A 25840-nucleotide genomic window follows, 5' to 3' on the forward strand; every position below is an offset into this window, starting at 1 on the left:
TCATCGATAGAGAAATAAATTTTAAATATCAGACCATTTTATTTTTACTTTATTTCACTTTCTATATTTGCTCCATTCACATTTTAACATAATACGCACATACTTTCTTATTATAATTCGGCTCTTAAGCACATTTTCTGATTTTCACGCGTCGAATTTCCTTAAATTTTTTGCCAAATATTAAAAAATAAAGTACGTACATACTTTTTATCCTTTTTGTTATATTTTTGTTTTTGTACTGACGCCAGCTTTTTCCTTTATTTTCCCATATTTTTTGTTTTTTTTTTTTGTTTTTCAAAAAACTAATTTTTTGTCCAGCTACTTTGCACCTTTTTACAAATAACATTTTGGCATTTAAACAGAAAATGCAAACCAAAAATTAAATAACTCTTGAGTTTTATGTTTTTTTTATTTCTTTTCCGTTTGTTTATTATTTGCGTAATCTTATTTTACGCAAATTATTATATCATGTTTAGGTTTTTTGTGTTTTATTATAATTAAACATTTTACAGAAATTCTACAAATTTGCATTCCACATTCTTTTTTTGTTTTGCTTTTGTTTTTGAAAGTCATAAGAAAAGCTAGTATTTATACAATGCTTTAGAACTAAGAACAAAATACATATTTATGTACGTGTATGGGTGTGTGTGGCGTGTGCTAGAACACTATTCAAGTAAAAAATGAGGAAAAAAGGGTGTTGCGTATTAATAAAAGTAAAAATACAACATTGACAATTAATTATGCACATTTTGGTGCACGATGAAATAAAATTAGTCAAGTAGTCAAATAGTTTTTTTTTTGTTTTTGTTTTAGTGTGTTTTGCTTTCATTAAAGTGCGCGTTGTGCACCCAGTAGGAAGAGCCGGAAGGGATAAAGAAAAGCAATCTTATATAGACAAAATAATAAAGAAATCTTAAAAGCTCTTGAATTCGTTGATTTAAACGCATTCAATAGCTAAATATAAATACACCGATGCTGTGGCGCAGACTGACAGCGGTTGTTGGTTTGTATATTTGTTTTTGTTGTCGTTGCTGTTGCTGCTGCTGTTTTTTTTTTTCTTCAGTTGCGAAATTGCAAAGTTTGAATTTTGCACATTTTTTCGAGGCCTGGATTTATGCCGCAATTAACTGTAAATAAAAAGTATATAACGAAAAATAAAAATATGTGGAATTAATTTAAGTTTTTGGAAGAGTTTGAAAGTGGAATTAATTCAAGTTTTTGGAAGAGTAAATTTAGGTTGATTGACAGTCTAAGTTTAAATTTAAAATTTACTGAGAGTAAATATTTTTACATTTTTTTTTTCTAATAGCTGTTGCCCTTCGTCAGGCAATGGCAAACCTCCGAGTGTATTTCTGCCATGAAAAAGCTCCTCATAAAAAATATCTGCCTTCCGGAGTCGGCTTGAAACTGTAGGTCCCGCCATTTGTGGAACAACATCAAGACGCACGCCACAAATAGGAGGAGGAGCTCGGCCAAACACCCAGAAAGGGTGTACGCGCCAATTATATATATATAAAGCTTTTAAAATTAATTTAACAAAGGTAAGTAAATGTTAATTTCTTCAATTAAAATCTATATAAAGTGACAGCAAATAAAAAGCAATTGACAAATATTAACAGAAATTGAATAAAAATAAATATTTCATATTTTATAATTTACAATTAGTTTCAATGAAGATGAAGACAAGTAAAGTTAAGGCTGAAGCCATTCTAAAAATATGGAAATTAATGCTTATCAAATCTAAAATAGCTTTCCTCCAAATTGCGATTTCAATTGAAATTACTAAACAAATAGCATTTAAATGCATTCGAATCAAAAATTGCATTTTACGTCAACTTACCGCTTTAACTGTGGCTTTTATAAAGTCCTTTTTATCTGTTAAATCGTGGTCGGGATATTTTGCATACACTTGCTTGCACACCGTTTTCATAGTTATCTCTTCGAGATTGGCTTTATCTAAGATTTCCTTAACATAATTGCGAATTTGCTCATCCTAAAAATTAAAACAACAAAAGAAGTGATAACCATTCAAATAAACCGGAAAATTGCAATTATATATGCCGTGCCGTACCGTAGGGAATGTCGCCTTGCCTTTCTTGTTTAGCGGCTCATCCTCATCATCGGACTCCTCTTCTTCTTTTTTGCTTGCTTTTTTCGGCCTTCCAGCAGCTAAAAAAAAAGAATTTATACATTAAATATTGTAAATATAGAAGCAACAATTCAATATTTGCCCCTCCGTAGCACACTTACGTTTAGCTGGCGTTTTGGATTTATTATTAGTTTTAGCATTTTTCACAGGCGCTGAAGGTTTCTTGAATTTCTTTGATTCCTCTTCCTCCTGCAGAAAGCATAAGTCAAACCAGGTGTTGGTAAAAAAAAAAAATCATTCTTATTACCTCACTCTGATCGCTGCCAAAATCAGACATCTCCTCTTCTTCATCCTCATCCTCAGATACCTCTTCTTCACTTTCCGAGTCCTTGCGCTTGCGCGATTTAGTTGCTTTGGCACCCCGACCACGTGTGCCACGTTTGGTGGCAGTAGCAGCAGCAGCAGGTCGGCCACGTTTACCAGGTGTAGGGCGTTTACGTTTCGGCACCTGCAACAGATAAATTATTTGTATCTTAATGCAAAAGTAAACAAAACCTTATCTAGCAAATTTTGCTATAAACAAATTTGCAGGTTATCATTTTAGAAAATAAAAATATTAAAAATAGACAAGATGTATCGAAGAAGCATTTTGGGCCTTACATCACTGTCAGCATCTGATAAGTCAAACTCCTCTTCCTCGGAATCTGAATTTTTCTTCCAACTTTTACGTGCTGGCCGTCCACTGCGTCCACCACGTGCTAAAGCCTTACGACCGCCGCCACGTGCACCATCCGAATCGGAGTTTCCGCCTGATGGATTATACTGGCAACACAAATAAATATTAATACAAATATAAGTATGGGCATACAGCAACTGCAGTTAAAAAAATAAATAGCGTTTGCTACTTACATCTGAGCCCGATTCGGAATCATCGTGACGCTTTCGTTTTGCCGGCGCTGCGTTGCGTTCACTTTCATCTGAGCTGGAGAAATCGACATACGCGGACATTTCTGTAATAGAAGCATTGAAGTTTATATATCCTTAGTTATAATTTAATTTAAAAGAAATTAATCATTAGTACTTTTTCCAGCAGTTGCGCGTCTGGGGCGGCCACTTGTTGAGTTTCGTGCCGGTGCGCGGCTGCTTGGCTTCCGTTTACGTTCCTCTTCGGCACTAACTTCTTCCTCTTCTTCATCGATTTGCTGATATTACAACAACCAATTAAATTAAATTTACACAAAAATAATTTACTCACTGACAATAATTACCTCTTCATCCTCTTCCATATCTTCTTCCTCTTCAGCGGCCTCATCTACACATAGTGATTCATCTGGTTCCATGAGGAATTTGAGCACACGACCTGCGATCTCATCTTTTGTGCCTGAATTTAGCGGTGAATAAATTATTTATTTGATAAATATCAAAAAGTTTTTAATTGCAAATTTATACCTTTGCGCTCCAACGCCAGAATATCACAAATACCCTTTAGTGCCTTAGCATCGGTTTTCTTAATGGCATCGAATTTTTTCTTATATTCGCTAGAGTCCTTTTCGAACTCGAAACCGGCAAAAGAGCGTAAATTCTTTTTTACAACATTATTTTTACCCACCGAACCAAAACAGAGCTGCGAAAAAAATTATGTTTGAAATTATGAATTTTAGCACAACCCACATTATATACACTCTTCATAATCTATATATGTATACATACCTCATGCAACGTTTGTAATCCATCAACTCGCGTTTTATTAATGTTATCATTGATTCTATCAATTTCTGCTAATGCGACCACATTTTCATCATCCTCATCTACTTCTTTGTTCTCGCCCTTCACTTCGTCCTCTTTATCTTCTTTATTTTTATCAGCTTTCTTATCGTTCTTCTCTTTGCCCTGCTCCTTGGCAGGCTTCTTTTTGTCAGCGCTAGCCGATGTGACGGTACCGCTTGCAGCACCAGCTACTGTACCATTCTTCTCCTTGCCTTCAGTCTTCTTGTCATCACCATCTGTCGCATCAGTGTCCTTGGAATCGTTAGTCTCCTTGACATCAACAGATTTGTCCTTCTGTCCCGCCTTTTTATCATCGCCTGAATCAGTGGAGGATTTATCATCAGATTTGTTGTCTGAGGAAAAGAGCAGAAGAGTTTTACCGAACAAATTCATACATAGATTAAAAATATTATGAATATGTTAAATATTATGAATATGTTAAATATTATGATAAAAAAAAATTTAAAAACAAAAAAGGTTTTTTAAAAATTACAGTGGGCTATTTGGGAAAAATTACTGTACCTTATTCAATTTCAGAGATTTTCTGTAAAATTATTTAGACTTTTTAGCGGCGGAAAATAATGCTTTTCAAAATTCAACAAATATGAGACGCGGAAAAAAAATGCATTTGCATATAATTTTATTTTATCAATTCTATAAATGTCGATTGGGTTTCCCCTCTTGAATAAAGAATATTTGGTATTTAAACATTTTTATTGCAAAATAATTTGTTTTCCAGTTTAGTCTTCGTGAAAAACTATTATTTCGTAACCGGAAATATCAAGGAAAAATAAGCTGTCCAAAATTTCAAGTAAAGATAAAAATTTAATTATAAAATTCTCAGAGCAAATTATTATTTCAATATCAAAATTCGTAATATGTAATTTGATTAAGAAAAAAAATATTTTTGAACCCTAAAAATTAGCGATCATCTTTAATCCTAAGTATAAGATATGTTTTATATGTATATTTTAATATAAATTTAGTCATTACAGAATTATTAACAAAAAGATTTTGCCCTGATATTTCCCTCCCTTAAAAACAATGATTATTTAATTTTTTGAACTCAATTAATATTTTTTAATCATTCATAATTTTTTCAATGTTTTAATTATTTCGGTAAATATAAAAAAATCTTTGGTCAAAGAGTTTTGTTTTTAGTAATTATTTAATGAAAAAAAAAAATGTCTTCACCGTTGGAAAGTTTAACAGTCACATATAACGTGACGAGATAAACAGTGAAATAGCGAAGTTTTATTCTACCTTGAGTTTTACTATACAAAACCATATTTAGCAGGGTTTAGTATGAACAAACCTAAGGGGTAGTAAAGTAAGTAGAGCGAGCGGTCATCATATAGATTATAACGACTTTTATTAACATCTGGTATACACTATATATATACGCACACACCTACACCTATACAGACAGATCTCATTTATTTAGAAAGTGGAAATTAAGGAAAGAAAAACACAAATTCATATTTCTTTAACTTCCTCAAAACTCAAACACTTCCACACATAACTTACGTTACATTCACTCACTGGGATTTGAACCAGCAGCCGAAAAGCGCGCCAATTCACATCACACTAAATACGACACGCTAACACGACGTGCCACGCAACGTCAGCAATTGTAATTGCCCAAATCACACTTGCTTGCTTACACGTTGTAGTCTCTTCATACTTATAAATATATGTATGTATGCCGCTTAGCCGCACAGTGGGGGTATGTTGGCCAAATAAAATACGTAGCAAAACAGTAAACCAAAAAAAGCAACAACTCACTGCACTCACTGAACGACACCGTTCATCCAACATTTATTTTTACACACAAACATCTTTAATTTTCTTACTTTGTTGCTTTCTCATTCGCATTATTCATTTTTGCTTCGTGTTATCAACAGCATTAACAGAAATGAATGTTTGCCGCGTTAGTATAAATATGCGTGTATGTATGTATGTATGAACATATGCCAATTTTGAAAGGAAAAAGAAATTCACTTTGCTCTTTGCTCACCTGCATCAGATTCTGATTTAAGTTTCTTATCGTCCTTCTCTGCTGTTGTAGCCGTTTTATCCGCACTCTTATCATTGACTTCGTCACCAGCACCAGCACTAGCACTGTTTTTCTTCTCTGTCGGTGCTACTACTTCGTCTGCCTCTGCACCACTGTTGGCTACATCTTTCTTATCGTTTTCTGACGCTTTCTCTGTCGCTGCCGTCGTTAACGGCTCAGTTTCGCCGCCGGCTTTTGTCTCCTCTGTTTTGTTTTCGTTTTCCTTTAAGCATAACGATATTAAACGCGTGATTAGTGCAAATTTTTAACAAATAATACATAAATATACATATATACGTTTAAGATTTTGAATGATTTGCAACTACTGTGCGCGTGGGGGGAGAGAGCCTGTTTGTAATGTCACTTTCAGTTGATAAGCAGTGAAAAACGCGCAATAAACGTGCAGCTGGTTATTTATCCGTCTATGCATCTATATAATATTTAACCTTCAAAGACGCTAATATATCAAAAAAAAAACACATTTGATATGCGTTAATCTGAGATATAAAAGGCTCACAGCCATTTTGTGTGTTCATTTATTTCAACGAAAATCTAATATAGGACTTTTTTACATAAGTAAAGACAAATAAATTCTTAATAAGAAAAACAAAATGCAGAGTAAAACGACTTTAGAGCATATTTCTCGTGTTTAAGTAAACCCACAAATTTATACATTTTTGGGTCTGCAAATTTGTTGGTATATTCGAGTAACAATTAAAAAAGTGAAAAGTTTGCAAGTCCCAATATTGGCGCCAATAACGGTAAAAGTTCGCAAACAAATTACTTCAAGCTTTATGAGGGAATTTATAGCTTATTTAACTCTGGAAAGTAACCCTCCTTTGCGTACCCTACAAAATAGTTCTACCACTTCTGAGTATACGGCAATTAAAAGATTTAGCAAATTCGACATTCAAAGCATGACACTGGTTTAAATATCTTTCAATTATTGTTGTTTTTGATTTAGCATGAAACCTTGTCTATATAATTTTTTGGGATATGTTTTGTTTTGGCAATACTTTTTTGAATAATTTTTTTCCAAAACTCTGACAATGAACTGAATGCTGGATATCGGTCGTTATGGTTAATTTTTCAAATAAAAAACTATTCGGTTTCTACCAAAGCGTATACCATTGTTGTGAAGCACAACGTGGCAGACAAAGATACTTAATCCTCCGTCAGGATGTTTTTAGTACGTCAAGGGAATGTGAAATCTTTGCCGCAAATTGAAAAAAAAATTTTGTTTTTCAAAGGGATCTTTGACAGGTCGTGGCAGAAAGTTGTAATACCATTTATGGCGGAAGACTTAACAATAATTAATTTCCTAATGCTGACGATTGCATACAAACAATAATAAAAATGGCATCTTTTGTGCTAATTGGAGCGGGTCTTTGTCGCTCAGACAACACCTACACCTACAAACAAAAATGTTCATTGATCAATATTTGGGACTAGTTGCTTTTACTTTGGCGATAATTTTAAAGATACCTATTTTTTAAATTATTTTACCAATTATCCATTTTATTGTTATTTGCAATATTTCATACCTGTCTGACTGGTTGTGTAACGATCAAGTAAATGTCCACAAAGTAATTTTTTGAATCCTAGAACTCAGATCTATTGGTCCTAGTAAACATTTAATAACAATAATAATGTATGCACATCTTCTAACAGCTCCTATACGTTTGTACCTTAATTTCATCTATTAACAGAGGGATCAACAGCTTTTTGTCTATTATACTAGATTTCACTTCCCAAATATATCTTACATTAGAGGCCTGCCATACGGAATGGATTAATGATAAGAGCTGATACTGCAGCTTCAATACGGAATGTTATTTGTTGTTAAAAGAACAACAAATTAAAATTAATTCACGAGCGTTTTAGGTGTTATATAGTAAATAAGTTTCACCTTGCTTATATTTCACCACACACCCACCCACTAAAATATATATATATATATATATATATATATGTACATATGTATTTGCTTCGAAGTCACTTGCCCGAACACTTGAAAATAGGTTAAATGTTACCTTCCCAAACAATTCACACTCCCAAACCACCCATCAACAATTTCGATTAAATCCAAAAGTAACATTACATGTTCCGGCATATCTGCTTCTTCAAAAAAAATTCTTTTTCGCCTTTGTTTTTCTCCCGCATTCGTCTATTGCCGTTCGCCAATCGTTCGCACCAACAACGAATTCAAATATTAAATGAATGAATTTTTGCCGCTTGAACAATGAACTAAGGCGAAAATGAAAATAAAACGCAAAATTTCCAACCAGATGAATTCGCTCGTGGACTAACGAAAAGACTGCACAAAAGGCGGCAAGCGAGGAAAGCCCATACAAAATCTGAAGTACATGAAAATGAACCGACGCCATGTTTATACACCACCACGGCACGGCACCACACGGCGTAGCACATACACGATGCAGCGCAGCGCGGCGCAACGAAACAGCAAAACGACGAGCAATAAAAAAAATGAAGATGAAACGATGAAAGCGAAAAATTCACCGAATGTGACGCGCTCGAAACTTTTTCCCATTTGCTTTTTTCACGTAAAACACATTGAATTTATGCACAAATTCTTTGTATTTCAAAACTCTCAACACAGCTTACTAATTTGAAATACTTTTTATTAATTTACATACCATATTTACTATATTTTCTGCCCGAAAAAAAATCTTTCTCGCCGTTTCCTGGCACAAAATTCACTTATGGAAAATACACTCAACTATTTATTAGTTCTTCTTCGTCTTCTTCTTCTTCTTATAAGCGCACAAATGCTTTTTTAGTACTATTGAATAGAGAACTATTTCTAATTAGCATCTTACATTTTATAATTATTCTGGCAAAATCTCACATTATTGGGGAATTTCAGCTATTTCCAAAAAATTTAGGTTTGTCATAAGTCTAGGTTCCGTAAAGCTATAGAAAAAACCTATGGGTTCCGTAAAGCTATAGAAAAAACAAAATTCGTACTGGTTAGAATTAATTACCTTATCTGCACCATATACCAATTTTGACTTGCGAAAAATCTTCATAACTCAAAAACTAATTTACCGATAAAAACACTGTCATTACAAATTTAATTAAATTGCCTTTATTTCAACGTATATAATTATACATTTTGTTTTAAGAATGTTGAAAATAGAATTATTACTAAATTTATAATAAATTTTCTTTAAAATCCTTTTATATATATGTATGTATATAGTATCAGCACTAAGAAAATTTAATTTTGTTGAGAAGTAGAGAATATTATATTAAATTTGTGGGTTGGGTTTTGCGTTATGCCGCATGTGCAATTTTAGGCAAAGTATAATGGTTTATTTAATGAAACCTGGTGGAAGCGTCGAGGAGTGGTTCCTGAACAAACTGCCGGAAATACTAGTTTTGCAAGGTAGTACTCAATTCACCTTGCTAGTTTTGCATTTTTTTATTTTTACTTTTATTGACTTTAATTTTTACTTTTATGACATTTAAATTTATAAGGGTTATTTTTTTAAGCACTGCTACAACAACAACAACCAGCTATGGAAAGGAATTCTACGCAAAAACTACAAATTTATGAACATCTTTCAAGTCAACATCTGTGTAAAATTTAACCTGCATACGAACCTTGTTCTTTTTTGAGGTACTTCACAGGATTAACTTTTCGCTAAACGACACAAAAAGTGATTAAAAAACTGTAAGCCTCCAGAGGTTGTCAGTTTTTGGATGGGGATACACTACTTAATCCCCCCTTAACATCTTTTTTTTTCAAAGCGTGAATATTCCATTTAAATTTTATTACATTTTTCATGTTGTATTGTTTACATGCTCGCCGTAGGCGAATCGGTTGGTGCGTGACCGCCATCCGGAAGCGCATTGGTTCGAATTTCCTTGCACGAATATCAAATAATCGAAAAAGTTTTTTCTAATAGCGGTCGCCCATCGACAGACAAACCTTCAAGTGTATTTCTGTATAACTCAAAAACATACCCATTAACCTAGGATATTTAACTACGTGTAGTAACATTTACCGTTTTTCGATAGCTTAACAGAACAGATTCTGGAATTGTTCCGAAACTATATATTTTACACAATTCAAATGTGTTCGGTTGCTCCGCGCAAAGACAACTCTGCGACTTTGCCAATATTTCGATAAAATTTACGATTATCGTACTATCGTTGTTGCATTAGTAAATAACCGCGCGCCAACTAAATCCCAATCATTCTTTTTAACTTGTTTGCTTCAATACGCCACTATGGGAATTTTGGGCTTAGCAAAATTAATAGCAGATATTGCACCAGCTGCCATTAAAGAAAATGAAATTAAAAACTACTTCGGTAAGTTTGGTTGGCGGAAAAAAGTTTGTCGCTCCCGATATAAGTTGTTGACCTCCTTTTAAGGACGCAAAGTGGCCATTGATGCATCGATGTGTCTCTATCAATTTCTGATTGCTGTACGTGCTGATGGTGCGCAACTAACAACCGTGGACGGTGAGCCTACATCACATCTGATGGGCATGTTCTATCGTACTATAAGGATGTTGGAGCATGGCATTAAGCCGGTATATGTGTTTGATGGTAAGCCGCCAGATTTAAAATCCGGTGAATTGGCGAAGCGTGCAGAGCGTCGCGAAGAAGCACAAAAGGCTTTGGAAAAGGCCGAGGAGGCGGGCAATGCAGAAGAGGTGGAGAAATTCAATCGTCGTTTGGTGCGTGTGACAAAAGATCATGCGCGTGAGGCGCAGGAATTACTTAAACTTATGGGAGTACCCTATGTAGAGGCACCATGTGAAGCGGAAGCACAGTGTGCAGCACTGGTAAAAGCAGGCAAAGTTTATGGCACGGCTACAGAGGATATGGACGCACTTACCTTTGGTTCCAGTGTGCTGCTACGTCATCTGACATTCAGTGAGGCACGCAAAATGCCGGTTAAGGAGTTTTTTTATGAAAAAGTGCTTCAAGGACTCGAACTGACTAGCACAGAAGTATGAAGTTTAAAGCTTTTATATGTTTAGGGAATATTAAGGAAATTTTTCTTTTTGGTTTTTTGTAGTTCATAGATCTTTGCATACTGCTGGGATGTGATTTCTGTGAAGGTATCAAGGGTATTGGACCAAAGCGTGCAGTTGAGTTAATCAATACTCATCGCGATATAGAGACTATACTAAAGAATATTGATCAAAAGAAATATACGGTAGCGGAGAATTGGAATTATCAAGTGGCGCGTGAACTGTTTTTAAATCCAGAAGTAACAGATCCAATGAGTATTGAGGTAAGAACAATATTTATAAATGTTGGTATTTATGTATTTTGTGGAATTTAAATTGTAATAAATTAGAAAATGGTTAACAAACTATTTGATTTTTTTTTACAGCTTAAATGGACAGAACCCGATGAGGAAGGTTTGGTTAAATTTCTTTGCGGTGATCGGCAGTTTAGTGAGGAACGCGTACGCGCCGGTGCCAAGAAAATTCAAAAATCCAAAAATACGCAGACGCAGGGACGACTAGACAATTTTTTTAAGGTAACTTCATAAATTTTGAAGCGACATAAAACAAATATTAAAATAAATAAATACATTTAGACTTTGCCATCTACAAATAATAATAAAGCCACACCTAAGCGTAAGGTTGAAGAGGATAAAAAGGGTGCCAATAAGAAATCCAAAACTGGCGGCGGTGGCCGTGGTAGGCGTCCTAAGTAATGCAGTGTTTTTTATGAACCTATTGACCAGTTATAATTTATTGACTTGAATAAGTATAGTTGATATGTAAGCGCATTTGTGAGCGCACCAGTCACCGCAGTTGCTTAAAATACTAATGCAATTGAAATGTTTCTTTCTTTTTTCAAGCCTCATGTTTTTGTTTAAAATCTACATGTGTCTAGTTAGTTATTGGCTCAATATTAGTTAAAAAGTGTTTTTAAGAATTTTTATTTTATTTGTCATCTCTGTTACAGAAATTACTATAATACTTCACGATTAATCTAAGCCTAACATTTTTTAATAATCGTATAAAACAGCTTAAAACTATAAGTACGACCACATATTACTAAGTTTCTTGATACGTTAAAATTTATAATATAATATATAAGCGATTATAAAAATGTTGGACCATAATTATGTACATTTTCCTACAACAAATACTGTTTGGCTAATGCGCGTAGAAACCGTGTTTTTCGTATAGCTGCTGCTTCACGTTTGATTTCGTCATTGTTATTCGCATTCAATTCAAGGGAGCCCATAATGGCGATCTGCAATGGCAACACAAATATTTATATACTTTTTAAAAAATTGCTTGTACTTTCTTTATTCTTAAAACCTACCGCTTCTAATTTCCGGCTATGCTCTCCTTTTCTTGCGTGCAAATTAATAATGAATTCCAGCAATGTTGTATCCCAAATGCAATTATAATAAGCATCCATTGCATCGGTAAAGTTCGAAGATTTCTCAGTGAGCCGCTTGAATACAATGCCATAATCGATTTCTTCTAAAAACTGTAAAAAGACAAGCAAGTCCCATTATTACTTTTGATACATGGTTGCATGCGCTTAAGTGTGCTCGCTTACTTGACACAGCACTGTGGCTTGCATGTGACAACCCAAATTCGATGAGCAGCGTATCATCTTGTGTATTACATAGTCATCGGCTACATTGCGTTGCAGCGGAAAAGTGCAGTAGTCGGTGCCGGTGATGAGCGCATTGACATAACAACGCATCGCTGCTTCATTGTTGCCAATAGCTGCAGGTAGCACGTAAATTTAGGTATTAGCATGACAAATTAATACCAGTAGCGTTAACTTACCTAGTTCCAGGTCCCCCTTCATCTTCAGCCATGTAATAGTTTGTGGATAGTATTTGAGCGCTTCGGTCAGTAGCCAATGCAACGTTTCGCAAACTATGCGCACGCTGTAGGCCAAGGGGCTGTACGAGTGATTATATATTTAAATATTTTTAATTTATTTTTTTGTAAAAAGTCGTTTAACTGTAATTACCTGGGTATAACAGCTGGCCATAAGTGCATGTATTCACCACTCAGATCGTGATTTGTATCATCTCTGAGTATGTTTTGTATTTTGCCGAGGCATGAAATGGCTAAGGAAAATACCAGTTGATGGCGTATACGTTTAAGGAATGGTTGTAGGCCAGTCGAAACAGCCAGCGAAGGTGAATTGCGTGAGCTACCGCCGCTACCACTGCCGCCGCCGCCGCCAGGCCCACCGCTGCGCTTTGTGGTATTGACGAACATTTGCAATACCAAATCGAAGGCGTCGCGACATATCTTTTTGGAGCCCTTCATTTTCTCCATATCGAGTACGGTGGCCGCGAAGGCAATGGGCAATTCGAGTTGTGGCAGTCGCTTATCCAGGAACATTAGAGCATTCCAATCGCCTAGATTGAGCAGCATTATGGCGCAGCTTTCAATTATCTGATGCATGGAAGTATATACGAGAAAAAGTTGTTTTAATTTCTTTATATTCTCATTTCACAATAGGTCTGTTCATGTAAAAATTGTACAGTAACTTGATTTTCGAGAATTCTTTCTCAAAGAAAAAAAAATATCCAAAAAATTACCAGTAACAATATGCAAGTTTTACGCACAGCTGATTAAATTGTGGGCCGGAAACATTAAACAGAAATTTACTTAAGCTATCTCGTATTAAATAAAAAAAAAAAAAAAAAAAAAAAAAAAAAATTTAAAGCTAAATAAAATGCAAAATACGAACGGAATCACCCGATTCCATTTTGACCACAACAATTTGCTCCATTTCATCATCGCTGTCAGATGAAGAGCATTCCATTAGCAACTGCAATTCGCTAATTTTAATTCGTGTTCATTTTTACTTTGCGATCAGCTGTTTTTCTCACTTGCAAATTCTTACAAGTAAAAATTATGCAGTAAAACTTGTAACTTCCCCCCAAAATGAAATGCCATTTTGCTCTCTCACTTTCCCCTACTTTGGAAGTTTTTTGGGTACATGAACACCAAAACGTGATAATTTGCAACAATTGTTACAAACTATTTGCTGCATGAACAGACCTACTGAGTTTGAAATTTGTTGCTTCCTCACCTCGATGCGCGGTATAATATTGTCGTTGGTTTGCAACGAAGCCAGGCATTGCTTGCAACGATTGCCCAACGATTGCAGATCTAAAGTTTTGCGATTCCACTCATCCAAACACTGTGTGATTTGTATGAGTAGGATTTCCCAGTTAACCAATTTGCCCAGCTTTGAAACTATGGTGGTATTCGACAGCTCTTGGCGTTGTGTTTCCGATTTGAGCACGCTCAACATCGATACGGCCCCAATGTAGTCCTGAAAATAATGCAAAATTTATTCATTGCTTTTACATATGTCGCGCTCAAAAAAAAAACTATTACATTTTTTGCCGTCATTTCGCGCGCTTTGCCCAGTAAGACATAAGCAAAGTCTTGCAAGAAACCTCTTTGCATGGACATAAGCAGCGATTTGAGTGGCGTTGCTATCTCCCAACTGGGATTAACAGTCCAAAGCGGTTTAGTGGGATTAGTAGCCGCCAATTTGACCAGCAGCTTGCGCACTGTATTCGCATTTGTGCATGAGATTAGTTGCCTCTCAAGTGAGCCCACTTCGATGCGCATTACTGCAAATAAAATTACGTTTAAAATAATATTTATGCAGAAAAAAGTGCGTTTTTAGCGCCTTTTAGGCGCATAACCTACTCTTCGAACTGAACTTCCATTCACTGAGAGTTGCTAGTGTTGGCACCAGCAATTCCTCTTCTGCAGTTTGTCGCTCCAAATCGCGCAATTCGGTTGCAGTGAAGAATTGTATGTGTTTTACCTGTTGTAGAAATTGTTTACCGTTGTTTTGTTTCAATATACAATCAATAAGGAAATTTTTGATTGTGTTACGTTCGCTTAGTGTACAATGCGGCAGTACACTGCTGATGGCCTACAAATATGTGCAAACAAAAATTGTTTCGTTATATATAAAAATTGTGCAAACCGTTAACTTACATCTATTATCGCAACAAAGCAATTCATATGTCTGTATTTCTCAAAGTAATCAACGCTGGCAAATATGTTTCCATTCTCGAATATACTGCGCACCACATTCAGCGCGGCTACTTGCATCTCGAGTGTGCGCGGTTCCTTCAGCGTGCCCTGCGAAATAACTGCTTCGATGTCTAGCTCGAGTATGCGCCGACTTACAAGTGGTATTTCATGCACATGATTGTCCTCTTGTAATATTTCGATGATGTCCTTGAAGTGGTTGAAAGGCATACATTTTTAAAATGTTTTAAACAAAATGCGAGTATGAGTCGTGCATGCTTACCTTGTACTGCTTTAGTGACGACGCATTAAAGCGCTCCGTTAAAGTTGTGCGCTGCTCACTGCAGCCACATGCCAGCAAATAACCTTCCAGTTCATCATCGTTTACGTGACAGAATATGTAACCAGAGTCAGTTCGTTTAGCCGATTCAGATTTATAGTCTACTTTCATTTCTTTCAAGTTGCGTCGGCATTCGTTTACGGCTTCGCGTGCCAACCTATATTGTTTGGTGTACAAGTAGAAATTCACTAGATCGAAATAGATTTGAGCGCGCAGTTCAGGCAGAGAAATTTTTTGCATTTGTTCGAAATTTTGTCGCATTGTTTCGGTGTCCGCATGAAGTGTTACAAATGTATCATAGGTGAAAACATAAAAGGGTTCGGTGGATTTGCATAGTTCCTGCAGATATTCAACGCTATTTTGTGGTGGTATATCTGGCGCAAAGAACTGATGCATCGGTTCCATTGGCACAAACCTATGCAGTTAATCAGTAAAAGACAATATATTTAAAGCGATTTAACAAACACTAAATCACGTTTATTCACTCACATATTAGCCATGGAGGGGCGTGCCGCTTTCATGGCAATATCTTTCAATATTTGCAAGCGCAGCACCCAACGGTGATAAAAGGTAAGTGCAAAACGCGCCGCATGCTCATGCCCATCAGGTGCTGCAAATCAGATTAAAATAATTTAACTGCATCTTATGCAAAATATATATGTACATATGTATACAAACTTACAAATCTTTGGCTGAAAATCCTGTTGCAAAGGTATAGTGATCAATTTGCCAAAACACACTGTGCATAAATCACGTAACAGAAATAGCTGCTTTGGTATGGGCAGACTTTTCTCTAAAACATCTGTAATGCATGCATACCATACAGTAAACAATAATATTACTAACAGCTTATACATTTAATTCTAAATTCACACTCACCCAGGTTCCACTTCAACCAAGTTGCAACTTTAAGTGTTAATATTTTCAATGCTATTTGCTTCCGTGGTATACGTAGGCCATCAATGTTACCCATTGGCGCGCTACTAGTTACGCCTGCGCCCGGTGTCACAGGTATGCCACCGGGTAAATTTTCAGCCTCTGGCACCGTCAGGTCATACTGTGGTGGCATTATAACATCCGGTGTAACTGATATGAATTGTGACATCAACTCCAATGCACTGGGATCTAAAAATATACAAACATCTTCAATTTGTAAGTTATTCAATGGGACTATTGTATTCCCCCTTACCTGGATTAGGTTTCTGCAAGTGCTTTGTAATTAATTGAGGGTCAAGTAGGAATTCAAACCAGAGAACTGTTTCGGCCGCAAGAGGCACCGCTTTCGGACGTAAAGGATCATCCATTTTTTTATTTGACGAATTTATTGCACTTTTATCCGCGCTCATTTATATGTTATGGGAAAATTGACAATTAAAAAGTTGACCACGGCTGTGCTGAACAGCTGTTTAGTGATAAGTGTCACAACAAACCTGCCGGCTCAAGCGTTGCCATACGCTTCATTTACTAGGCGCACTTCATGTTGTAGGGTGCACTTAAGTAACAAGAACTCTATGGCTATTCCTGTAAATTTTCAGATTTGGAGGGCAGTAATGAATTTAGCATTATGAGTTATAATACGCACTCAGGGTGTGCAGCTTTATGATTTGAGAGGATTGTCAACTGTTTGCACTGCGTGTTTTATAGAAATTGTGTTTAAACCTTAATTCGTTTGTTTACGTATGTATGTGTATGTAGTATTCAGCAGTCAGAAACTATGCCTAGTTGCTAATGCTGAAAACAGTGAACACCGTAAACGCAATCCTCTCTCAGCTGTTTCGATCAAACTAATGAGGACCCTATGTAAATGAAAAATTCCTTCCTTCCGTATCGTTGTACCGTAGATTTCATTTCACGATTTTTAAAAAATCCCGTAATACCGACTCAGCTGATTGCTCTCTCACCACACAGTGTTGCCAAGCAGTACATTTCGAAATCATGTACAAAATAAAGTTAGAAAAGTGATAATTTTTGTTAAAATAGCTTAAAAATACTGTTGAATAATGTTAATTATATATAAATGAACTATTTGCATTTGTTGGTTTTTGGCTTTGGTTTATTAAACAATGAAAAATTGTAACTGATAACGCGGATGTGTGAAAAAGTGTGTAAGCAAAAATATCAATGGCAACATTGAGTAGATGCAACCAAACACATACACACACAAACCGATGTATTGTGTAAATATATAATTAAAAGAACGCAGTTGTTCTCGGGGGTGAGTTTTTGTGCACGGTAAGGGATTGCGTACGGTGTTCACTGTTTTCAGCATAAGCCTCGACACCCAATTTTTGATTATGCTAAATTTTAATCAAATTGCCAATCGAGACGCCAAATTGAATGAAGTTGGCAATACATGTCATGGAATATTTTCAGTCATATATTGCCAACATCGGTGAAGAATGAGCTGGTATTTAGAAAAAAAAAAACAATTAAAATATGGAATTTGTATACGCTGCTAAACTATTTTCAAAATCTACAACGATAAAAATAAACTGCAAGTTAACACAACCCCACCTTATCGGAATAGCACATCTGATCCTTCTGGTCATCCCTTTTTATTTTAAGAAGAGCGTTTCCCTCTATAATATGTAGAAATAAAGTAACAAATCGCACTAAGCATGACCTTTTAAATTCTCAATAAGCAGGTCGTGCCTACATAAATCGGGATCGATCTCATTGTTGCGTTCAAGAATATGATCAATCCGAGAGAGTCGTACCATTACTGTGATTCATCATCGAGTTAATCCAGTATTGAGGTATTGAAAGCTTTTTGATTGAATAAATTATAAGTGAGTTCATAATTTTTATTGACGATTTGTCAGCTGTGGAAGTACTCACCTTTGGAGTAATTTATACATACGAGTACATATGTATATAGTAACATCGAACTCTCTAACTGCTGTGCTCTCTGTGCTATGTCAAGTGGCGCCCCACTAACCGTAAAGGTATAGAAGATAATGAAGCGTTCAAAAAAAAAAAAAACGCACACAAGCATGCACTTAAAATAATTTAATTAACCATCTTTGATAAACTGGAAAAATTCTCTATAACTTTAAATATATGTATGAGTATATGTATGTATGTATGCCTAGAGTAGATGTAAATACGTATTTTTTTATGTTGTTTGATTGCTACAACAGCATTGTGGCTTTTAGCTTCTCTTACAGGTGTAATAAATTCTAATTTATTGCCTATTAACCAATAAATAAATGTAAAAAAATATATAGGTATATTTAGTATGTGTCTAAATAGAAAAAATTGTGAATTTTAATTCATTCAATATTTGTTCTCTGATGGCGTGGCTTCATTAAAAATGTAAAACAGCTGAAATCGCGGCAGGTACTTCACGCATTCTTCTTTGTCTTCAGAGTCAAATTGGCTGAAAAGTTGGTGACTTAAAAGTGGACGCTTCTTCATATTAACAAAGTTACGTTTGTACATATACAGGGTGTTTTGCTACCAGCGCAACTTATTGCAAAATTTTGGCTATTTATTAAACTTTTTTTATTACTTTTGTTATTTAAAATAATTTATACTACAACAAAAACCATATAACTTAATGTCCCAAATTTTGTGGTTTTTCTAAAAACTTTGATTAACACGTTTCCTGCCACTTGTATCATTTTCGGTAGACGTTTAATTACATTTTAAATTCAAGCGGAATTTTTGAATTTAAAATGTTTTTGTCGTAAATTTAATATCTGGTAACATTGTTTTATGTGACATAATGCATTTACAGCAATTTTTTAATTTCATACATTTTAATATTTATAATTATGACCTAGAAATGATACCTCATCATAAACAGCATGGTAGTGAACGGGTTAAAAAGTTTGAAATTCTGATGAAAATTTGTTTTTATTTTTTTATTTATTACTAGTATAATAATACATTATAATTTACAATAAACTGTAAGTCCTATAGAGACTATTAAAAGTCTGTTCGTAGGCTAGTAGCATTTATAATGACAATCTTACAAACTAAATGTAACATTTAACAAAATAATTTTTGTATGTAACATACGTAATACATATATATGTTATATATTATTTTATTTTGTACAAAGTTTGAACCTATAAGTTCTATGGGTTTGGTTGTAGTATAAACTATGTTAAAAAAAAAATGAAAAAAAATTAAAAAAAGTGGAAAAAAAGAAATAAATTGCCAATATTTTGCACTATGTCGCGCCCCTATTATTGTGTACACAGATATACACTACCTTGATCAAAAAGTTTCCGGAACAATCACCAGGTGACGCTCTACGTCAACTGGTTTGAGTTCTGTTTATTTTTTTTGTTAGGTTTGCCGCATTTATGGCTAACTTTGGCTAATTTTATCGCCGTTGCTTGACATTTGTAAAAATTACGCTGTTTTGAGTAAATCTACCACTGTAGTGTTTTACATTTTTTATAGTTTTAAAAATTGATTTGAATTGGGAACAAGGAATTTGTATTAAATTTTGCCAAGGATGATTGACTTACAAGGTTTGGCCAATAACTATGGTGAAAAAGAAAACTATGAGGGGCACTTCGGTTGCCACGTCACGGGGAAGCCGAATTCTGCAAGACCATTTTTGATGAAAGTGCAATGAAGTGACGTTCTGTTGATTAAAACGGGTGGTGCAAAATTAATAGGGTGGCGCAAAATTAACCATTCAACTTTCTACTAAAAAAAAAAATTATTTAGAATGACGGAAATCTTTATTTTGACCCTTACGTGCTCCATTGCTTGTCTGTTTGTATGCTGCAGCTGTCTAGTTCACAAGTGCCAAATATGATTGCCGTAGGACGACATTTGCTAATATTATAAATCTTTCCATAATTGATTAATTTTGCACCACCTGTTATTTGTATATCACTAACACAATCATAGCTTTTTCGTAAAAGAACGCTTCGTGACTCCGTCAGCCTATCAGCTGTCAAATTCGCTGAGAGCCGTATAACGGTCTGGTATTGGCCGCAGCTTCTCAATTCTTTTTTCACCATTAAATTTTGCATTAAAAATCGATTCAATGGTGCGAAAACCTTAGAAATGCTGTGAAATTGTCTCGGTAATGATATTCTAAAGAAAACAGTCCTTTACGAGAGCAGGCCCCCGACAACGAAAATTGATAAAAAACATCAATAAAGTGAAAGCAAAGTTGATGAATAAATGCATATCAGAGATTTGGAAGAGGACTTGAACATTGCTTGTGGATCCGTTCAGGAAATTGTAGTCAATGTAATTGCGTTTGTTCTGAGTTGCTGCAAAGAGGGTCCCAAAGGACCGCATTGATATCTTGATATCACTAAATATATGACTTCCAAGGCTGAAATCAATACAACATACATCAAACGCATCACTCCTGGAGACGTGACGTGGGTTTATGAGTACAACCCACAATCCAGACATCAGGCGAGTGAGTGGAGAGCTCTTTAGCGCTTTACAGTGTCTTCAGCTCAGCAGCGGGTGCCATTGCAGGCTCGGATTTTATATTCGTAGCACACCTGTCCTCAATTATCAATTTCGCTACTTTAAATATTCCATTAGTCTCTCGTTGAAAGGACAGTCGGCCGAAAGAGCAAAGAAAAACGAGAATGCCAACAAGCGCCAAATCCATTTTCTGTTGCGTCAAATGCTAAGTGGTCCCGAAATAAGTAGATTCGCCTCGGTAACCGCATCCATATAAACGCCTATATGTGACGTACATATATCGATGGCGACGGTGAGTGTTGTGTAGATTAGCGACCAAGTCTCATGAACTTTGTGCGCAAACTTCATTTTCAATAAATTCCCCCATAGACAACGCAGTATTCACTCACTTTGGTAATAAATTTGCAAAAACTGAGTGCCACGATTTCGAGCGACAAAGAGCTCTTGCTTTCAGAACAATCTATGATTGAAGAAGAGTCTTGTATTTGAACTACCCTGTATATGGGTAGAGTTAAATATTCAATTATGTTTAATGGGGGGTACACTCTTAAATGGAAATTTTATAGATTCTCATCTAAAATACTATAATAAAAAAGGTAAAAAAAATGGAGAAACTGCAGCATTCATAGAAGATGTGAGGCAGAATTTATAAATATTTTTAATTCCTTTGTCATGCTTTCTTTCATTTTAGTTTATGTTTGTTGTTAAGTGTATTTATGCAAATTTGTATCTGCCTTTACGTATGTTTATATGTAGAGAATATCACTTTAAACTTAAAAAAAAAAACATTATATTAAATCAATGGAAAGGTACGTATTTTGCGCTGGGTAGAAGCTTTGAAGATCTGAGATATCTGTATGCACATAATTATGTAAATTATTTTTAATGTAATTAAGCGCTTCATAGATCTACAAATAAAATTAAACGAAGACAAAATTTGGAAAATTATTTGAGTAATTAAATTGAGTCTTTTCAAAAACACAACAAAAAAGGGAATGCGTGTGAATGTTATGTGCCACTTTTATTTAGAAATCTATTTCATGAAAAAAAAATTCTTAAGTTTCTCCGAAAAATCTTAACTGAGCTATTCTTATGAGTTAAGCTCCTCTGTACGCTTGTGTGAGTTATAACTCTCTCTTTAGAGAGGCCAATTCGTAATGGCGTACATTACATGTGAGACTGAGGTAAGAGCATGACTCGGAAAACTTGGCTTTAAATACTTTTTTCATAGATCCATTGGCAAATTAAGAACCCACCATGTGGCTAACTAAGCTTTCACTGGCATCAGCTCAGTGTCTTCATAACATTTTTTGTACTCCTTTTTTAGAGAAATCTAGTCAGAGGTTCGCCACTCTCATTCACACAGGGCACAAGTAAGGATTCAACGACATGTGAAATTTGGAAAAAATACCCAGTGATCTGCTCCGGCTCTGAAAGTATTCGATGCGGTACCAGCTGGTGATAGCAGAGGAAGAGGAAGTCATCTTCTACGTTGGAAACATCACGTGGAGAAGAACTTGGTTTCACTTAAACGACTAGCGCGCTTTGATAAACTCGGCCAAAGTCGCGTAAGTGGTTATCGCGCCAATCAATAATAAGAAGAAGAACTGTTTATAAATGGCTCGAAATTGAATGGAAAGAATGGTGGAGGAAATTTGAGTGAAGAGTTTCCTATTAAGCTTAAATTCAGGCTTTCAACTCACCGCAGTGGATTGCAAGTGGAGATAACGGAGATAGCTAACTATTGTAATACTTTTGGAGAGATAAATATTATATTTACTCTGATATTCAGGCGGCAATCAAGGACCTAAGCCCATAGATGATGAATTTGAAATTATGATAATTCGGGTATGCTTGACTTCCCTTCCAATCGCATCTGAATACTTTACTTTAAAGCTTATGTGGACATGTGGACACCAGGGCACCCTTGAAGTGTTTTTTTCTCAAAAAGAAAGCGTAGTATTACCCTTAGCTACCCGTGGCCTGCTCTTGGATATGCGTGTCTAGAGTTAACGTAAGGGCGCGAGATCTCTGTAACTGGCTAAGCATTGATCAGAAGCGGTCGAGAGAGATTCTAAAGTTAACAATGCCGCAACTGCCGATAGTGGTTGAGCTCTTAGCTGGGCATGGATGATAGCTTGGTCGATGAAAAGCTCTGCATACATCGTGCCATTTTTTGCGATAGCTGTCTGGAGAATAATGTGGTAGAATCAATTGAATGTCTACTTCTCAGCTGCCATACTTCCCCGAGCCTAAGATTCAGACACCTTGGCTGTAATGCTTTGCACGTAGCAGTTGCCCATCCGCAAGCTCTAATCGTCATTGATGATAGAATAAATCCTTTGATTTCTCATTTCCCCCTTGCTCTTTTTGCTTTACTAGTACCACAATGTCTTTTTATCTGTACTTAAGTGAGTAGCCATGCTACCTAATCTAATTTAATCAAGCTCCTTAGGGCGACGTTTTTTGAAAAATAGTTCGGCCTCTCGTTTTTATGCTTTATATCTGAAAGATTTTGCTGTAATCCTCAATTTTGGTACTAAGGTACTAAATAGATGAAATGGACGCTCTAATTAAAAGAGAAACTTACATACAAATTTATTTTTTTTATTTGATTTCGTGGTTGTGGATGTGGCTAGGAAAGTGGAAGAGCTTTCCGTAATGCGATATGATTCAGTTGAGGTTGAGAACATCTTTATTTCAAGACTCACGGACTTTTTTGGAAGAAGAATTATTATAAAGTAGACGATTTCGTCTAAAAGCATTCGCATAAGGTTTTCTTTAAAGGTTGGGGAATTTTGCACAAACCTAAATTACAATCGCCCCCTATCTAGAGAGGGTATCGGATTTTCAATTGAAATAAAACAACGAAAATTCAAATTGATTGGGTAATCTTTATTATTTTTGTGTAGCACCATTCATGAAATTTGTTTTTTAAATACAGTCCCTTTCAAATGTTGGTCGCAACTGCGCCGTAATTTGGCCATCCGTAAACACCGATTTTGAATGTTTCACTGGATGACTTCGGTCGTTATCTTGTGAATAACTTTCGTAACGTAGATTTTCAGTACCTTAATCGAAGCTGGTTTATCCACAAAGCCTTACAACTTTACATACCCCCACAAATAAAAGTCCAAAGGTGTGATATCTCACGATCTTGGTGGTCAATCCACTGGCCTGAGATGAGAGATAAATTGCTCACCGAAACGACGACTTGTTTGGGAAGTAGCGTCGTCTTGTTCGAACCAAATGTTGTGGAGATCACGAGCTTCAATTTTTAGCATCCTGCAAGTCGTTTATCGTGGCGCAATAGCGTGTGTCATTCACTATTACATTGGCGTCAGCCGTGATGAGCCGATGATTCCTCCAGCCCATAGGTCGCACCAAACGGCTCTTTTCAATGGATTTAATGGCTGTTTTTCAATGGTTTCGGGTTACTCTTCAGCGCAAATACAGAAATTTTGCTTATTAACTGGGTCATTAAGCCAAAAATGTGCCACATTGCTGAAAAAAATTCGGGTACCAAGATGCGGATCTTCGGCGAGTTTTTCAAAAGCCCAACGATTGAAATTATGACACTTTGGAAGATCGGCCGGCTTCAAATCTTGTACTAGCTGTATTTTATACGCTTTCAAATCAAAATCTTTGCGTAAAATCGCCCAAGTAGTGCCTTAAGATAGGCCAAGTTGTTGAGATCGGCGCCGAATCGATTTTTCTGTGTTCTGATCGGTCGAGTATAATCCAATAATGCAAATTTATTCTCAATTTTGCCGCTGGGTTACGCTTTATTACGTGTTTGACCGAGCTCCGTCTCCAAATTGTGGTTTGCGTCTTGATGTTGTTCCACAAATGGAGGGACCTACAGTTTTAAGTCGACTCCGAACGGCAAATGGTTTCTTATGGTGAGCTTTTTTCTGGCAAAAACACAATCGGAGGTTTGCCATTGCCTGCCGAGGGGCGAGTGCTATTAAAAAAAACTTTTTCTATTATTTGCTGATAGTCCAGTCAAAAGAGACAAAAAAATAGCCAACTAAGTAATTTTAGGAGTATGCGAGTTTATGGTTTTATTATGTAAAACCCATCACTGTGAACTTAAATTTGAGTTTTCGGGGTCGGGGGTTGTGTCCCGCGGCCGCCATCTTGGAAATAAGGGTGCAACTGGTTTTTTGCGTTTATCTCGTGAATTCCGAAAGTTACGAACATTTTGTAAATACTTTTTTATAGATAATAATATTATCTACAACTTTCATTCAAAACTTTTTACTGTAAAATTAATCATAAAGAAGTTATAAACAAAATTACGCGAAAAATTAAGGGATGAATTTTTTTCAAGCGTAATAACTGTTTTTTATTGATTTTATGGAAAATATACATCAGAGCTTTTTTATAGAGCACTAGCGTACCCTCGCCCGCTTCGCTAGACGATAAATTCAATGATTTGCTGAAAGAGAATAAAATTAATACGAAGCAAAGCAAATTCTTTGATACAATTTCATTCGAACTTTATTGTAACACTTTTTGGTAGACAACGTTTTTGATTTTTCATCTTTCGCGTGAATAATGACGATGGTTTGCCAACTCGTGAGCAAGCTACATACAATTGTCCATGAGAAAAAATTGAGACATTTGTAGAGACTGTCCTTGCGCCTTATTAATTCTCATAGCGAAGGCAAGGCGAATAGGGAACTGCAAACGTTTGAAATCGAATGGTAAATCCGCCGGAATCAGTGGAATTCAGGGTATCAAAATGTCTTCTCCTTTGTACTTCCCTTTCAAAATTGTTGCTTCGATAACGTTACCCATTAGCTTCTTCACAGCGAGTCTGGTACCGTTGCAAAGTCGGGGCACATTACTATTGCGCAGCATAATAATCGGTGCTCCAATTTTTAATCGTAAGTTATGAGGTGGTAAGCCTGGCAAATCGAGTGAGTTTAAGAATTCAGTTGGATAATTTACGACCTCATCTTGATCAGTAATAGTGTCCATTGACTTATACGCAACTATGTCACCAGGTATTTGATCTAAAATAGCTGAATTTATATCATTGACGTCCTTATTTTTCCCAGCTAAAATTGCTCTTTCGCTGAGCCAATCATGGTTTTTGTAATGTTGAACTATGTTTGGAAATACACTCTGTATCA

The 25840-nt window shown here is 35.7% G+C and overlaps 3 protein-coding genes across 3 annotated transcripts; 1 reads left to right on the forward strand and 2 right to left on the reverse strand.

Annotated features, from left to right (window-relative positions):
• Window positions 1-390: 390 nt before the first annotated feature.
• Window positions 391-8674, reverse strand: LOC129244948 (protein DEK). The gene is made up of 13 exons (XM_054882873.1): window positions 8570-8674; window positions 5874-6135; window positions 3800-4209; window positions 3539-3713; window positions 3358-3470; window positions 3171-3291; window positions 2999-3099; window positions 2750-2911; window positions 2397-2597; window positions 2251-2338; window positions 2072-2169; window positions 1841-1993; window positions 391-1127 (listed from the first exon to the last, which is right to left on the reverse strand). Exons 1-13 carry the CDS (start codon window positions 8570-8572, stop codon window positions 1113-1115), a joined length of 1902 nt encoding a protein of 633 aa, XP_054738848.1. The 5' UTR covers window positions 8573-8674; the 3' UTR covers window positions 391-1112.
• Window positions 8675-10081: 1407 nt separating this feature from the next.
• On the forward strand, window positions 10082-11876 carry LOC129244960 (flap endonuclease 1). The gene is made up of 5 exons (XM_054882889.1): window positions 10082-10250; window positions 10314-10897; window positions 10966-11184; window positions 11287-11436; window positions 11497-11876. The coding sequence occupies exons 1-5, from the start codon at window positions 10169-10171 to the stop codon at window positions 11614-11616; spliced, it is 1155 nt and encodes a 384-aa protein (XP_054738864.1). The 5' UTR covers window positions 10082-10168; the 3' UTR covers window positions 11617-11876.
• A 24-nt stretch (window positions 11877-11900) lies between these two features.
• On the reverse strand, window positions 11901-16677 carry LOC129244959 (integrator complex subunit 8). Its single transcript, XM_054882888.1, has 14 exons — window positions 16477-16677; window positions 16167-16412; window positions 15970-16089; window positions 15777-15897; window positions 15231-15702; window positions 14912-15157; window positions 14615-14846; window positions 14294-14535; window positions 13983-14228; window positions 12906-13339; window positions 12716-12834; window positions 12480-12652; window positions 12237-12407; window positions 11901-12164 (listed from the first exon to the last, which is right to left on the reverse strand). Exons 1-14 carry the CDS (start codon window positions 16631-16633, stop codon window positions 12045-12047), a joined length of 3099 nt encoding a protein of 1032 aa, XP_054738863.1. The 5' UTR covers window positions 16634-16677; the 3' UTR covers window positions 11901-12044.
• Window positions 16678-25840: the final 9163 nt, after the last annotated feature.

This window comes from Anastrepha obliqua, chromosome 4 (genome assembly GCF_027943255.1).
Source record: "Anastrepha obliqua isolate idAnaObli1 chromosome 4, idAnaObli1_1.0, whole genome shotgun sequence".
NCBI lineage: Eukaryota > Metazoa > Arthropoda > Insecta > Diptera > Tephritidae > Anastrepha > Anastrepha obliqua.